The 13762-nt window shown below is 34.5% G+C and overlaps 1 protein-coding gene across 2 annotated transcripts; it reads right to left on the bottom strand.

Moving 5' to 3' along the window:
- Positions 1-1399: 1399 nt before the first annotated feature.
- Positions 1400-11595, bottom strand: LOC113508303 (proton channel OtopLc-like). Of its 2 annotated transcripts, none has more exons than XM_026891256.1 (14): positions 10752-11595; positions 10425-10534; positions 7415-7573; positions 6967-7131; positions 5732-5846; positions 5446-5548; positions 5058-5171; positions 4529-4980; positions 4263-4362; positions 4001-4173; positions 3817-3931; positions 3047-3201; positions 2635-2781; positions 1400-1936 (listed from the first exon to the last, which is right to left on the bottom strand). In XM_026891256.1, exons 2-14 carry the CDS (start codon positions 10532-10534, stop codon positions 1763-1765), a joined length of 2082 nt encoding a protein of 693 aa, XP_026747057.1. In that variant the 5' UTR covers positions 10752-11595; the 3' UTR covers positions 1400-1762. The 2 variants fall into 2 exon arrangements, with proteins under 2 accessions (XP_026747057.1, XP_026747056.1); XM_026891255.1 differs by having other exon boundaries at positions 10760-11594.
- Between the last annotated feature and the right edge of the window lie 2167 nt (positions 11596-13762).

Here is a 13762-nt window from a genome sequence, read left to right on the forward strand (position 1 = left end):
GGGTCATCTGAACATTCTGAACAGTCATAATAAAAGGACGTACATATATGCATAGCGACGTAAGTTGAGTCGTGAATAAAGTTGGCTCTACAATAATTGTAATAAATTATGTCGGTAGTACAAATGCTTAAAATTGAAAAAAGAAAACCTATTATGGCTTAATATTCAAAATAATTAGTTAGTCACATGAGTTATGGTAAACAGATAGTCTATATTGTAAACGAAATCGTCGTCATGAGAGTAGGTACATCATAATTGAGTAATTAATATATCTATCAGGCAGTCTTTTCATGAACACGTAACTTACTATTTGAATATATTATTTTCGGTGTGCTGTCATTGAGTTTTAAAACTGCTATTAACATTAAGCGTAACTTTATGATACTACCAAATATACTATTTTAAATACAGTGTACGTCCACTTTAAAATATAATTTATTAAATTACCGAAGATTTTTTGTTAGTTTAAAAAAGATTTCTATTGTATCTAAATACAAAAGGCACGTTTAAATTTATTTTCGTGGCCAAAGTAAATTATACTTTAAAACTTGCTCTACGAAAATATGTGTCAATTAAAAGGTATCCTTGTGTTTTTTTGCTAAAATTTTATGACATTAAGGATACGGGTTATTTATATGTTAGTGATTACGTGAATATATGCGTAATATTAACAAAAAGTCAAGAAAAATACCAACTTACTCCTCTCAAATGTTTTTCTCCGAGATGAAAACTATCGTCCTACGATAGCTCAGTCACTGTGAGAGTCTACGACTGCACTGACAAAAGCACTTAAAACAGACGACTTAACTGTCGCTACTAAAGAGATTTCCTTAAACTTATGACAAATTAGAAAACAATATTTGAAAAACTTTTAAGATAAGGACGGATGCTTTGGTTTTTTGTATAAACATGATGCACCAGTTTTTAAATATCTCATAACTGGGCAAAGATGGAGCATTAAATTAATAAATCTTAATAATTTCGCTATTTTCATTCAAGAAGCTACAGAATTAGACCTATCGATGTATCAAATTACACTTCATTTAAACATATCAATCACGAGACTATTTCACGTCTATAAGTGCGTAATAAATTCCAAAGTTTGATAAAAATTAGCAGATGTAATCTAAATTCAAGTGTTATTGTCAGAAAGTGCAACCGTGCGTAATCTGAAGTGTAGCTTATGAATGAAAGGAGATATCTAACCGTGCCATTGTGCTGATAACAGTTAGACTATACCTTGAATGTTTACTTATATTATAATCCAAGTTAACTTCTATTTGTTAAGACGCGCTTATAAGTGATTTTGAGGTGAATTTGAAAAAGTGTTTCAAATTCAATTTTGGGTATAGGTGTAGGTTTGGATAAAATGTTGGATCAACAAGATAAATAATAATAATCAGGTACAAAATACTTTTATTTTAACAATTTTACAGTATCATTTATCATATCATAATATATAATAATGCAGGTATTGTCTGCAACTTCATTTCATATTCTTATTAAATTAGGAGATCCCGCAGGAACTTAATACCACGATGTTATTAAACCTATAAGTGTTTTATTTAAGAACATTTAGATATGCCTTCATAACAACTTTGTATATAAAATATGCTTAAATCAATACATTCAAAGGTTTTTGAGATTAACTAAGAAACGTCTTTTCAAACTTATCATGTCTTTAATTTCATCTAAACGCATTGAACTACTAATTATCATTGCCTCCCCTCATTTTCTAAGTTCTGTCAACCCAAATATAAAGCTAAACATTTAAAAACAAGGGTTTGTTCTTGAAGCATTTCTTCCAAATTTCGAAGAGGCATATAGTTGAGTGGAACCGGTAGAATATAGCCAGAGGCATGGAGACGTGGGTGATGATGGTCCATGCCCAGGGTCCGTAGAAAGCCAGATGCGCCGGTCGGAATTCGGCGCGACTCTGAAACATTAAATAAGTTGTCAAAAATATGGGAAATGGAAATAGTGTTTTGTGTGGATGAATAAAAACAGCCAGTGACAAAAAAACTAAGGAAAAAAGATGGCTGGATTCCTCTCAGACTGGGAGAGTTTAAATTGAGAACGCCTTTATTTTCAAGAGTAAAATGGTTTTTTTTTCACGTTTTACCGATAATAGTGTCTGTTCGGTTCCGATGTCTATAATCTGTGCATATTTATACGTTTATTTTAAACAAAACATTGGAATTATGAGTGTCCTAAAGAGCTCGTTGAGCGTACTGTTGTGTGAACAAAATAATTACCATAATGCACATTTGTGATAAATGATGTTTATTAATTTGTTTTATATCGACGAAATTAAATTATCAAATATCATTGGACCATTTAATTCATTTAAATTAGGTTAATTTCAGTAGGTATGTTGATTCAGGGACAATAAATGTAATGTTAGCCGATATTCGGTAAAATGTATTGACTTTTTGATTTCCTAGGCTTATTATTAAAAATCCTCACACGACCCTTCACCTTTATCTCAATATAAGTATATAAAAAAAGTTGTTACAAAAAGAGATACTAAATCTTAAAGGTCTTTACAAAACTGAACTGTAAGACTTTTGTCAAAGAGCTCTCCTTGTCCACTTGCAGGTAACCTTTATACTGTCTTAGCTTTGAAGTGTTTACCTTCTCAAGAGTGTTGATGGCCCACATGGCCATATTAGCAACAAGTAGGAACGTGACAAGCTGTCGGCCGGGCTTGTTCCGCCGCTGCTCGGACGAGCTGCTCCGCCGCCACCACGCATCGATTATGAATAACGTTTGAATAATCGTCTGGAAAACATGCATAACTTAGTATAATAAATCAGGGGGAAACTAAAAGCTTTCTTATTTTTAATGTCTTATTTAAAATCTAATTTTTTTATTGTGTGGATTTTCAAACTGGAAACTACGTCGGTTTATTGATAATGCCTTAGAACCATTTAAATCATCTACTCTAGATAGTCTTTCTCACACATTCACATTCTTAATTGACTACTATACTGACTACTATTCTTATTTGACTACTATATATAAACTGCAATTTATTTAGACTCACCTGATTAAGAGATAGAAACTCGGAGAAGAATCCTGTCAAGCCGACACTGTTGCTTTGGTTCTGAGTGTGGTGACTTCCTATTAAGCTGAACATGCAATACACGAACATACCAGACTGAGCCAGTATCAGTAGGAACGGATCCAGGCCTAGAATTGCTGGAATGTTATAATAATAGTTAAAAAACTAGTCACACTCAGTGTTTCAGTAAAAGGCAAACTATGATCTAACACAATTAAGAAGCGCATTTTTTTTGCATTTAATAGGAATGATATCTAAATATGCTAGGTAAAAGTATTTTAGCCCACTCAGATAGATAATAAAAAATATTAGACACGTATTTTTGCTTCTATCTGAACAGCAAAAATTTATAAGGATAAACTGCTTCAAAGTTCTGAAGAGGGGGCTTGTGATGTAACGACTACGCACTTCTTTATGCACAAAAGTGGCATCAAGCGACAATTAATGTTTGCGGGAAAAATAAAAAAAGAAACATAATTATTATTCATTAAATTAAGTACATGATAGATATTGAAAAAAAGTCTTCATCCCTATTGCGTATAAATGATTAAGAAATTGCAATTTAACCGTCGTCGCTTCATCAGACAAAGCTATAGCAACGTCACTTCACTACATACTACAAACAAGCATATATATGTAGGTACACATAAAACTAAAAACGTATGTGAGTAAAACAGAGTAAGCATTATACCTGAAGGGAAAAAGGTACGGTAAAAGAAAATGTTATACTAAAATCTTAAAAGATTACGAACCCTTTGATTTCCTTTTATATGACAAAGCTCTCATTTGTATAAAGGCTGTTACGGATGCGATTATTGATAAAGAGTATAGAACTAACTCGCATACGTTGACTTCGAATATTGCATCCTAGAAAAAAAAAACAATTAGGTAGGTACTTAAATGAAGAATAAGAAAAAAAAGTGTTTTATTACATACAGTAATCGTGTTAGGGTTGCTGGCCAGTACGAAGAACATAATAAGAGATATTATGGTAAAAACGATGACTAGTATCCCAGCGAAGAGACCGCGGTGAGCGTGGGAGCAATCCACTGAGAAATTATGGAGGGCAGCGCGACTACCATGAGGAGAACTCACTCCCAACATGCCAGCTGAAAAAAAGTATTCGAAAATCAACTTTGCTACTAACAAAATAAGAATTAAGTGCCACATTAGTGCCCCTTCTATTGAGATACGTTACCGAATTGTTGAAGAATTTTTTCTGGTGTCATTGAATTATTCCGAGATTTATTTTTAGGAATATTGAATTTCCGCTCAAAGTCTTCTGGCGTGCACTTTACCTAAAATAATAAAAAAGTTAGTAGGTTCTTCTTGCGTATGCTGACACGGACATCTGGATTAAAAAGACAACTACATATTTATTTTTATATAACAAAGCTTTTAGCGTAGGTTTTCCGGAGTTTAAAACTATTATTATTTATTGTTTAAGATTCAAATGTATGTCACCTCTTTCCACATTTCGTATAATATGACAGCACAGATGAGAGAATATTCAATAGTACATGGAAATAAGAACGGTGCAGCGTTCTGAAGCAGCGCCCCCATAATGTTCGACCTTCGGCAAGGAATCTCCTCTGACACATGATGCGTACTGTTCCCTCGAATCAATATAGTATGTTCTAAGTGATGGATTTCATGTTTCGTTTCTTCGACTAAAACGTACAACCATTCACACAAGTTTGTTGCAATCATGTGCATAAAACCAAACCTCTGTATCAACTTGTATCGGCCTGTTTCAATGTCTTTGTTCGTCAGGAACATAAACTGCATTTGACCTAAAGTTAGGGCCATTCGTAATCCCGGCGTAATCACAGACAGCACGGACCGGCACCTGTCTGTCATTTCGAAGTATTCTCCTAATTCCAATCCACTGCACACCATGGAACCAATACCAAACGCTGCAAAAATATTACGGTTACAAAAATTTGTTCAGTTCATACAAAATAATAAATCGAATCTAGTAATTTTATATCACCTATTCCTCCAAGCCTTAAATAAAAACTTCCGTAGCGAGAAATATTTTCCTTTGGTTTATGTTTATCTGCAGGTGTAGTTTTGCCATTTTTATCCTCCTTTAAAGTATTCTCTTCTGTAAAAAAATAATTGTATACGGTCGCCGGTCGTTAGACAACACATGTAAAATAAAATTTTCCGGTACATTTATAAGAATGGCTGAGAACGTAAATGGAATGCAAACCAAAGAAGCTAATATTCTTTGCAGTCGTAATTATGCAAACAAATGTGATTTTAATGTCTCATTTTGTTAAGCAAATGTGCTTAATTACCTAAGCCACATGCTCTTAGATCTGCGACTTTGTTTGTATTAAAGGAGGCAAATTGAAAAAATATCTGAAATTACTCACCGTAGTCGTTAATAATTAGTTCGACAGCCTTCTGGCGCATTATATTGAAGTATTGGAATACCACAAATATTAGTGATACCAAATATAAGTACAAATAAAATCCCTGAAAACACAAAACAAGTTCATTCATACAGAATTCTCTGTCAAAACAGAACTGCTGCAAAAATACAGCTGTACAAAAACCTTTATACAGATATAGTTAGTCCAAACTGTATGTTGAGCAAGAATTGAATAAATCGTGGTTGACCCATATTCTCAAAACAATAATATGGGAATATAATGTTACCTGATAATAACCATCAGGTACTCCACCCGCGATGACTTCGGTGACGGGAAAGGCCAGACCCAGCACCACTAGAAGCTTGCCATACAAAGCTGATAGGGCTTTGCTTAAAGCCTCGCTAAGAAGCAAAACAATGTAATATAAATTAAAACCACGTTCATCAGCACATTGTAATCAGATGTCTATATTGAATTAATTTAAAATAAACTATTTTTTGTCCATAAAGTCATAGTGTATCAGAATGTCGCATAAGGTAAGTTTCATTCAAAAACATTTTCACAATCTAATTACATTCATGGAGCGATGTTGGCGCTGAATGTTCACAGTGCTATTGTGAGGCTGTCTATCTATTAACAAATAAAGGGTGCTTTTCAATGGTGTTGACGCGACGTAGGCTGCTCATTGTCTGCGGACTACATGACGCTATCCGACTGAATAATATTTACCTCTAAATAGGTTTCTCTTATTCACAATTAAGCGGCAGATGACATAAATTCATGTCAAATGGCAGACGGGTTTTGGTGATGCCGAAATGTTTTATTCTTTACAGAACACTTTAAAGGGTTTTCAGAGTTTCCGTATCGCGGTCTCTTTTCATCATATTTCACTTCTTTCGGCTTGAAATAAAAATGTATGAAATTAATCTATCATTATTTTTTGCTGATAAAGACGAAAACAAACCATTGTACTTAAATTCATTTTTATGAGAGAAATTCTCAGTAGGTAAGAGCAGCACTATTTCTTAGAATCATATTGGTTCAAGTCTAAAGTTGATCAAAGTTTTTAATTATGGCGGAAATTCTGAAAGTCGATTAAAAGTGGTCGTTATAGAGAATAGTGGTATTAAAACGGTGTAAGTTTGCGGTGTGCAGGCCCATGTCAACTATTCGTGAATCTTGCGGTAAGACGAGCGTGTGTCGCGGGCACATGCCGGCTGCCAGCCGCTCTGATTTATAGTGGTGTGTATGTTGCCTTACGAATGTTTACTCAAGGATTTTCACGCGTTTTGATTTATATTCTCGATAGGAGATATGGATATTCCAGGTAAACCAGGTGACAGAGTAAAAAGATTCAAAATTGTAACATCCAATTTCGAACTTTTTTTTAATTTTTGATCGTGATTCTATCCATCGCCATTATGATGTGTGTTTGGTTAGACTTAAAACCTTATAAGAGAGATACGAGAGTACCACATACTTAATTCTTATGAGGAAGTTATACAAAATGATGAGACTTACTGTCCTAGTATGTGAGCAGCTGAAAGCGGTTGTTCGTGTGCAGTGGAAGCTACGGAGGTGCGTGAGTGCGGCGACAGCTCGGACAGGAACCTGCGTTGCGTGGCCGCGCACAGCGCCAGCGCTTGCGACGGACGGCGGAACGCTGCTATTATGGCCGACGGCCGTCTAAAACATCCATCATATTAAACCAACTTGTAAATTTTAATGTCCCACTGCTGGGCCAAGGCTTTTTCTCGGATAGAGTATTGTTTATTGATTTCAACGTTGTCACAAATATTATAGTACGTATGAACGTTCATTTACAATAAAATGCACATTCTAAAGACATCTTCCGCAGTTTACCATCGGGTCAGGCTTTTCTTGCTAAAGTGACTAGATTCAACACTATTTAAAGTATAAAACAAGCTAGCAATGAGCTAGATGTGCTAGCTAGATGTTATGTTTATACCTTGTGTTGAGGTTCGCAGCGAGTTTAGCTTCGATATCGGAGGACATGCGTCGGCTGCTGGGCTGCGAGTGTGGAGGTTGCATCAGCGGCTCCGAGGGCGTGCCCAGCATGGCGCGCGTCCGCTCCCGCAGGTGACCCAGGTCTGAGTACGACTCGTCACTACACAAAAGATATCTCTTCTTCTTATCTTCTTCTCTTATATATAAAAATGAATTGCTGTTCGTTAGTCTCGCTAAAACTCGAGAATGGCTGAACCGATTTGTCTAATTTTAGTCTTGAAATATTCGTACCAGTCCAGGGAAGGTTTAAACAGTGAGAAAATATGGAAAAATTGCGGTAAAGAAAAAATTATCTACGCGGGTGAAACCGCGGGAAACAGCTAGTAAATATATATATATATATATATATATATATACATATGAGTGCCTACTTCCTCTACTAATATTAAGACAGTTGAAGGTGTGGAAGCGAGATGGATCTCTTTACGGCGTAGACCAGTGTATCTTTTTTTAATCCCACCAAGTTAAAAATAACCCTTTCAACTGAGAATTGAGAAAAGGGTTTGATACTGAGATGCCAAGGAACAATCTTGTTTTGTTAATTTTTGATTAAAGGTGCAGTTGTTTTATCCATTCATTGTTTAGAAAATATGGTTCAAAGAGAGGTTATATTTCCAGGAGACATTAAAACCGGAATGCAATAGGCACGTATTTTGTCACTCTTCATCTCAAAATATTTCCAAACCGACGTATCATGAGAGGCTTTTATAATCAATCAAACCGTAATTCGCTGAAAAAAACTGTCATTTAACTGAACTGGTCCAGGCGTGTAACATCGGCTTTAAAGCAGTTCTGTTAATATTTGCCTGATTATGGAAAATATAATTAATTTCGTATTAAAATAATTATGTTGCAGTGTTCTATTTAAATAAATTGTATATCATATTCCAATTTTCGATAAATTTAAGTTATGTATAAATATTGAATAACATATACACATTCAAATCGTTTAGTTCTGAAATCGACTTGACTAAAGATTTTTTTAAATTTCTAAAAGAGTAAACTAATTCGAACACCTGAAAAATCGACTATAATTTTCAGTCAAGTTAAAGCCGGCCAATGGCTACGAGCGCGTTACTTTATACTCACTATTTTCTATTCCCTAGGTATGTAGAGTAGTCAATCCTTTAGGAATTTAGCGTGCAGGGCTGCAGACGCGTGGAGTATCGCGACACAAAGCAGTCTATCAAACGTCATAAATATTTTCGAAGCTCTTTGCGACTGCACCCAAATCCCTCTTTGTGTATGCGTTTCAAACTTTCCGCTCAAATACAGTGTGTTTGAAAGTTACTCGTAAAAAAATTACCCACGGCAAATGACGTGACGTCCAATTGACAGCGTTTGTATACCGAAAATACGCAAATACGTCTTTTTACTTAAATACACGGGGTTTTGAAGCTTTGGTTGAATTTTTGCACTTTTCGTAGCTGGATTTAATTTTGCTCCCGGTTAAGCGGTAAAGACTTAACATTTATTTTCACAATGTTGTTACTAGATATAAAAGCCTCACGGATAAGAAAGGATGCTGTGTGTTGCTGAAGGCGCTGAGAAATTCATTGCAGGTAACCATGTGGTTACCTGCAATGAATTTCTCGAACGGTGGTATTATTTAACGTTATTAAAGAAATGAGAACTGATTATTAAAAAGCTGCCATTAAATACCACAAACGGAACAATTATTAGGAACATCTAGAATATGTAGGTACTATTTAAGTCGGAAATATTAAATTACCCTTAAATACGAACATACTGTAACATGAATATTTAAAGAAACGTCTGAACTGCAGTTGTATTGAACTATTTCGACTGGAGGGTTCTGAGCGCAAAATCTCCAAAATGTGCATCCGTTCGCCGGAAATGTCTTCGTAAGCTTCGTTGTATCCTCACTGAACCTAGTTTGAATAACGTCCGTAGACTCAAAATATTGATATTCGAAAAGAATATTACATCTACACTTGTAGAAAGCAGTGCTTCTACTTAGTTGTGTTTAAATATTATTTATTGCTTTGTCAGTCTGATTGGTGAGCTTAAGATCTTAAGAATATTTTAAATCTCATAACAGACATAACAAAGCCTGGCAGCCAACTATATCTAAAATAGCCTGAATATAAACTACATAAGCAACAGATTCAGTATTTAGATAAAAGATAAAACTGAGTCACGAGACAAAGGAAAATGTGGTTTAAAAGAAACTTTAATTAAATGGTTAGCGAGCACTCTTTGTTTATGACGACTATGGCTGTCCGGCTAGCCGACGGCCCGACGTATCCATTTCCCCGCGCTTTTGCAAAAGAATGGATTTTCATGTTTGATTGTTCACAATAGTAAACAGAGTAGTCAACGGGACAAGGCGGTTTATGTCACAAAAGTGGGTCACGTTTTTTAATCAACGTGCAAGGCAACAACTCAGTTAAAAACATATTGATTTTCTTTAAATAATTGTAGTTTGGTATGAAGCTTGTAAAACCTATTCCATAAAAATTTATACTATACGTATGATGAATACAACTCCGAAATAAAAAGAGGTAGATATTAAATACAGAAAAATAGATGTTGCGCTTTACCGTAAAGTGGAACCTACTGGAGCCATATTAATATGTGTTTATAAAAAGATAATATTTACTTTTAAACCGAGCTTCGTATAACAATTTTCCACCTCAGAAAACTATGAAAAAACTGGGTTAATACGCAGCATACAGGGGAATATAGCAGTCTTTATTAATGACACATAATTATCACTAGTGTTTGTCGACATATATGTAGTAGATATTTAGGATTTACTTGAAGGTTAAAAATAAAAATTAACTCTATGCAAAACGATTAAGGAAATGTGGTAATAGATAGCAAATGATCTAAAAATGTTTTCCATTCAGAAAAATTCAAAGTTGAACTAACTCAGCTCTTATTAAGCTGGTAGCCTCTTATAGTATGAATATAACAATTTGTCTTACCTGTCGTTGTCATTATCATTCTCTTCATGCACAGTGTCCATGTCTGTGATGGTGACCCCTGGGTGCAGGTCGCTCGGCTCGCAGATGGGAGTTCTGTTGGCTGGACTCATCTACAACATACGATAGTTACATCTTGAGGCCCTTAACACATCACCTTGACTGACTACTATCTAGGGAATTTAAATTTCTCACCTAAAACGTCATTCATTCAAAATTCGTCATTATTGTCCGCACTCAGATGCTTTATGACAATGATAAGATAAAAGATGATTCGGCCTACATGACTGGCTTAATAAAGAACGTTCGTAAGAAAAATAAATAACATACCTATTTACCTATCTATTATAATTAAACGTGCGCTGGATTTCTTCCTAGTATATTTTTTCATTTCCTAATCTTCACAACAATGGGCTCGCCTTAGATTCAGTCACGATACAGAAATAGTCTCACGAATGTTTCTAATTGTCCATTTTTTCTCGTACAAAGAATGTTATTGAGACGGGCGAGCCGCGGATGAGGCGAGCTTACACTGAGCTGAGATATAGGCTTTGTTTACAGTCGTGCACGTACGTATTGCTGCGTTACGTAGTTATCCGGTAATCCCTTAATGTCTGTTTGCTTATGGCGGCGAGATGCTCCACTTGAGAGCAACACTTCGCTCTGTCAATTGACTGATTAAATTGACATAAACATGCCGATAGCAAGCAAACGTTATTATACATAAAAGTATAGTGGCAGACTGTTAAGATTTATCTGAAATTTGTGACAAATTAGTCATTTTATGAATGGATACATCTGACGTTGTTAGTACGGTTTGGATCGTTTAGAGATACGGTATTAGACTTGATGTAAACAGAGAGTTGAAGTGTCGACGTATTTAGATACCTTTGTGAAGGTAATTTGATAAAGTGGGAGGGTCGTTATTTGGAGAAGTTCTGGCTAGTTAGGCACGTTTGTTAATTTAAAAGGAACTTTTGAAACATTTACTCACTTTTATCCCGTTGTTTATTGTCCGGTATAAGATGCACTTCTGAGGCTTAGAGTGCGCAAAACATTACTTTTCACCTTTCTTGTAAATAACGAGCTAACTGTTGGGCTTTTGTGATTTAATTGCGCCATATTATTTCATTGAATGTAATATGTAGGTACATATGTACGTAGGTATATTTCTATTCTCTATCCCATGCAAAGAAAAACTTATATAAGGCAACGTATGAACATTGTTAACTTGAATGCATGCTTATCAATTACGTAAGCAATAAAGGATGCAACATTTATATAAAAAAAAATCTATACCATTTCATATCATGAAATAAATTGCAAAAATACCCAAAACAAACAATTATGAAATGTCAAAAGTATCAATATTATCTCGTTGATATAACTGGAATGCAATGAACAGCATAGGCCATTGTATCATTTACGAGGGGTTATTACGGGGACTTTTTACAAATATTTGCAGCAGACGTTTTTTAAGACATTTTTATTTTTAATGTTGTAAAAAGTAAGATTAAATGGTGAGTTTGTTTGTCTTGTGTCCGCCGTTCGGTCCGCTCTAAGGTTGTTAGGTTGTTGAATAAGTTTCTGAATTAAGAGAACTGAAAGTTTTCTCATCTCGAGATTACAGCAAAGTGTTTACCGTTTGGCTGTAGGATGCGGCCGCGATGCCGACACCCCCCGCGCCACGCTAGTCGCGAGACATCGCGCAGACAATCGATATCGATGAAATATGATTCGTATTTTTATGTCATTTTTTGTAGTTTAGGTTTTCAACATTGAAATTGTGTTGTAATTAAGTTTTGGTGTTGCGGTTTAGGTTTTGCCGGAAAATAACTTTTTGTACTTAACAATAATTAACTACCTAATAACATTAGGACGTGGTTTAAAATCTAATAATATTGTGATCAATTTGTTTAAATGAATTTGTTACCGAGGATTACACAAATGAAGTCAGATAAACAGTTTTTAGCTTCACGTCTACCTACCTTTAAAAACTCGCATTAAATTAGCCAAGCTACAAGAATTATATCTACTAATCATTTCTCTACGACACAATCTTACCTTAAAAGTCCTTTACACTGCCTTATAAACGTATTTTTATTGCTTTCAAACATCGATACAAGTAACAGCACTAGTGTTAATAATCTAGGTATTTTCATAAAATATTTGCGTGAGTGTATCGCACCTGATGCCAAACGATGTCGCTGCACTTTAAACTTGCCGAGATTTACACAAACACAACCACTAACTAATATTCACGTGAAAAACTAACTTGGACGTGTGTCTTTAAGAAAGGATTACCGTTTTATATTTGAACAGGGTATTCAGCAATTACGAATTCATATTCGAAATTATTGAATACCCCGTTCATTTGTTCGTTTGAATTATTGTTTACTTTGTCGATAAATAGACATATTTTTAATTGTCATTTGTGTTTTATCATAAGGTCTTCTTTAGGTAGTGTTTAATTATAAAGATTAAATCATCAATGCGATTGTATTTTCAGGTCATTAGTTATTGTAAAATTTTAACCAATCTCTCAGAGGGAAAGGGATTTAATTATGCAAGCTGCGCAGCAATAAATAAATAAAAACTATATCGTTAATTTTACGTAAATAGGGTTATATTATACTAAGAGAAAACTCAGCGTAAATTCATTTTAGTGTTCAAAATATAATATATAAAACCTAGAAAAAGTGTTTAAATATCTTCACTTTCTTATAAAAGATCTGGCAACAAATCTTTAACATATTATGTTATGCATAAACTGTAATATCAGCCTGTACATTTTGTATAATACTGAAGCATAAAAGGTTGTTAGGACGCCATGCACATATTATCGCCTCGCGTCGTGATCTATATCAATTAGCACCCCACTTATATTCTACGTGGCTACGCGCAAACTGTTTGTCAAATGTTTGCGCATGTTATAGTCGGTATATGTACGTAAAATATGTTGTAAACAAATAATGTGACTTCACTGTTTACACTTTCTTAATGTGTAGGTATCATTTTTAAGTAGGAACTATTGTTTGGCTTAAAGGCAATATTTTTTCGGTTAATGGACTTCACTTTTTAAATGTTCAGGAAATCTTAAATTTTGTTATTTTAATGCCCGTTTCGTTGTTTAGACTTTACATTTGCATGTACTTTTAGCGAGCTAAAGTGTTACCAAATAAGGTTAAACATTTCAAAAACGATAAAAAAATATGAATTCTTTGTGAAATAGATGAAGAACTGTAGGCGGGTATTGAAGTTAATATTTGATGCATTTTCAACTTTGTTAAGGTAAATTTTAGTGTAAAGACGGAGTTATAAAATTACCGAAATTCATTAAG

The sequence above is a fragment of the Trichoplusia ni genome, chromosome 2, assembly GCF_003590095.1.
Source record: "Trichoplusia ni isolate ovarian cell line Hi5 chromosome 2, tn1, whole genome shotgun sequence".
Lineage (NCBI taxonomy): Eukaryota > Metazoa > Arthropoda > Insecta > Lepidoptera > Noctuidae > Trichoplusia > Trichoplusia ni.

Coding starts and splice junctions, on each gene's coding strand:
- LOC113508303 (XM_026891256.1), bottom strand. CDS start 10,534: ATGAGTCCAGCCAACAGAACTCCCATCTGCGAGCCGAGCGACCTGCAC. Junction 7,574..10,424: donor AATGATAATGACAACGACAG/GTAAGACAAATT, acceptor TCTTTTGTGTAG/TGACGAGTCGTACTCAGACC. Junction 4,363..4,528: donor TATACGAAATGTGGAAAGAG/GTGACATACATT, acceptor TTATTATTTTAG/GTAAAGTGCACGCCAGAAGA.